Source organism: Euprymna scolopes, chromosome 9 (assembly GCF_053919585.1).
Source record: "Euprymna scolopes isolate OS-2025 chromosome 9, ASM5391958v1, whole genome shotgun sequence".
NCBI lineage: Eukaryota > Metazoa > Mollusca > Cephalopoda > Sepiida > Sepiolidae > Euprymna > Euprymna scolopes.
Window position 1 is genome coordinate 80089733 of NC_136490.1, and position 2500 is coordinate 80092232.

A 2500-nucleotide genomic window follows, 5' to 3' on the forward strand; every position below is an offset into this window, starting at 1 on the left:
ATCAAAACTTATAGGGCCACGGACTTCGTGAAGGAGAAGACGAAGATGGAAGCACTCATGTTGACGTGGTGGCACTGTGTAAACTCGCCCGAGACAGGAATCATATTTAACCCCTGGGAAGCCATCGACAGGGTCTCCACACTTCCTGCGAGTCCACTGTTTGTTATTCCAAGTGTAGTAGGAAGGGATCTGTGGATACAAAAGCGTCTTTGCAAACTCATCATGGCCGCATAGTTTGAAGAAGGCAGTAAGCGTAGTTTCTGGTGGATGCTCCACCACCTGATTAGCAGTGCCGGCAGAAAAGTAAACTCTTTGCCCATTTTCAAGGTGAACAGCGAGTTGTATAACTGCAGGATATCTTTGGTGCAAGGGAAATGAGTAAAAATGCCATACACCTTCACCGCAACACAGGAAACGTCCAATGACATGAGCAGATGGCTCGTCTCGAGAACCGTCGCGCTGAACAGCAAACGCTGCAGCATCGCTTCCCTTGTTGATGTATTTGCAGATATATTTAATGGATTTCACTGAGTGACAGAACTCCACATTGATGTGCGATTGGAAAATTTTCGTCAGCAAGGGACAGTACGGTACTATCCATCGGTTATCAACAGTGCTCCGACCGACTATCATCGTATGGCCGCCATCACCTGGACTCCGTCGCCTGTAAAGTGGGTAACCATCACCTCCTGTTTGTGTAGCATTGACAAATCTCCGTGGGTAGCCGCAAGCGCACACCGATTTCTTTTTACAGCATGATTGAGCTTTCTGGCCAGGACCACAGGGTCCATGAACCATCGTTGCTTTGACAATTTCGTAAAGCTGTGGGTCTAATCCAGGATCGGGAATCTCGGCTGAGATAATTTTGTCAATATCAGTGGATTGAATCCGTTCACACAGCCAGATTAAGATATGGGCATGCGGAAGGCCTCTTTTTTGCCACTCTACAGTGAATATGTGGCACCTTACTCGGCCGTAGACTTCACCCTTGACTATAAGATCCATGAGTTTGCACAATTTAAGCCGGAAAACACGGGCAATGAGATCAGGTCGGTCGTAGTGTTCTTGACCCAGAAACAGTTCATCTCGTATTTCTTCCCATGATGGATTGCAGGTGAAGGTAATAAACAAATCCGGTCGGCCATAATAGCGGACGTACGTCATTGCGTCTTGTGTGCGGGCATGCATATAACGCGGGCCACCGATGTATGTGGACGGAAGAATTGTCAGTTTTCCAACAGTGTTAGGGTCAGTTTCATTTCTCATGCCATCGTGCAGATGTATGTATGAAGACGACCGAAGCTGTTTTTGGTGAACCCGAATATATAGGAGCCTTTCAGATTCCATTTTTGCTGCCATGTCGACTATGTATTGTTGCAGAAGAGGTCCACTCCGAAGGAGAGTGTTGAAATCGTCGTCGCGAACCATCAGTCTGTATGCGTAATATGCTCTGCATGTAATAGTTTTGGGATTGATGGTCGTTTGTCCCAAGTTTTGTTGACATGGTATGTGAAAATGGTATCCATCGTCACCGTAAGGAAATAGTAGGGGATATTGTAGTGCGTCGTATGATCGATGCATTTCATGTATTCGCTGTAGACGTCCACCCCTAGTATGAATAACTATGTCGCGTTTGTTGTGCTCACCCTGGATGACTGCAGAAACCTCGTTGCAAGTGGGAGCATTGAAGCGACGCTCATGTTCTCCTGTAGGACGTTTGTCTGCGTTAATAACGATGGAAAAATTAGGCAGAGGAACATTCTGTAGTGCATACTTGAAACTTTGAATATATGGGTTCGTTTGGTGGAGCATGTCTTGAAGCTGCAAAACAATACTGAGTTGTCGTCGATCCGAACTGTCGTTTGTCTCGGCTGTAATAGCTAGTCGGTTTTCAGCTTGTTGGACGTAGTCACTTACGAAGTAGAGTTGTAAAAATGATGGTTGTACGGTCTCATCAGGTAAAAGGGACCCTATTAGATGGTAGACTTGGCCTTGCACCTTAAATGCGGGATTCCAGCCGCTTTCACGGACAATGTTTGCACCAAATGATGTCATTTGGAAGTAGCAGTTGAAAAGTCGAATGGATTTCCGAAAATATTTAGATTCATCAGTCATGCCCAAAAGTAGGTCTCGCAGTGGTTGAGGTAAAGTCTGTAGGGATGGTAGTTTAACTTTACCCGAAGAGCAGCATAGGCTTGGAGGTTCTGCCGGCCATTTTTTAGCTTTGCAGAATGAACATATGCAATTCATCGAACCAATGCTAAGATCCTGCCGGGTAGAGAAGTCATAGTTGGCGTCATAGTTCAATGCTTTGCGTAACCAAAACTCCGGTGAAGGGCATATGTTGCCGCGAGAGGCATGAAATCTCCGAGTAACAGCCTGAACTCGTATCCTTCGAGCTTCTGGTGGCTGAGATGACCGAATGGCGGCTCTGGATGTGTTATCTCGGGCAAGTCGTCTGACCCTCGCTTCAGTAGATTCAGCAGCTCGTGCTGAAGCT

At 46.4% G+C, this 2500-nt stretch overlaps 1 protein-coding gene across 1 annotated transcript in view; it reads right to left on the minus strand.

Annotated features, from left to right (window-relative positions):
* Positions 1 to 2500, minus strand: part of LOC145284596 (uncharacterized) — a 4662-nt gene that overhangs the window by 1833 nt on the left and 329 nt on the right. The window contains exon 1 of the mRNA XM_080133507.1: positions 1 to 2500. This exon is cut by the window's left edge and continues 1833 nt beyond it; it is cut by the window's right edge and continues 329 nt beyond it. Within this exon, the coding sequence (XP_079989633.1) occupies positions 1 to 2500 (2500 nt within the window).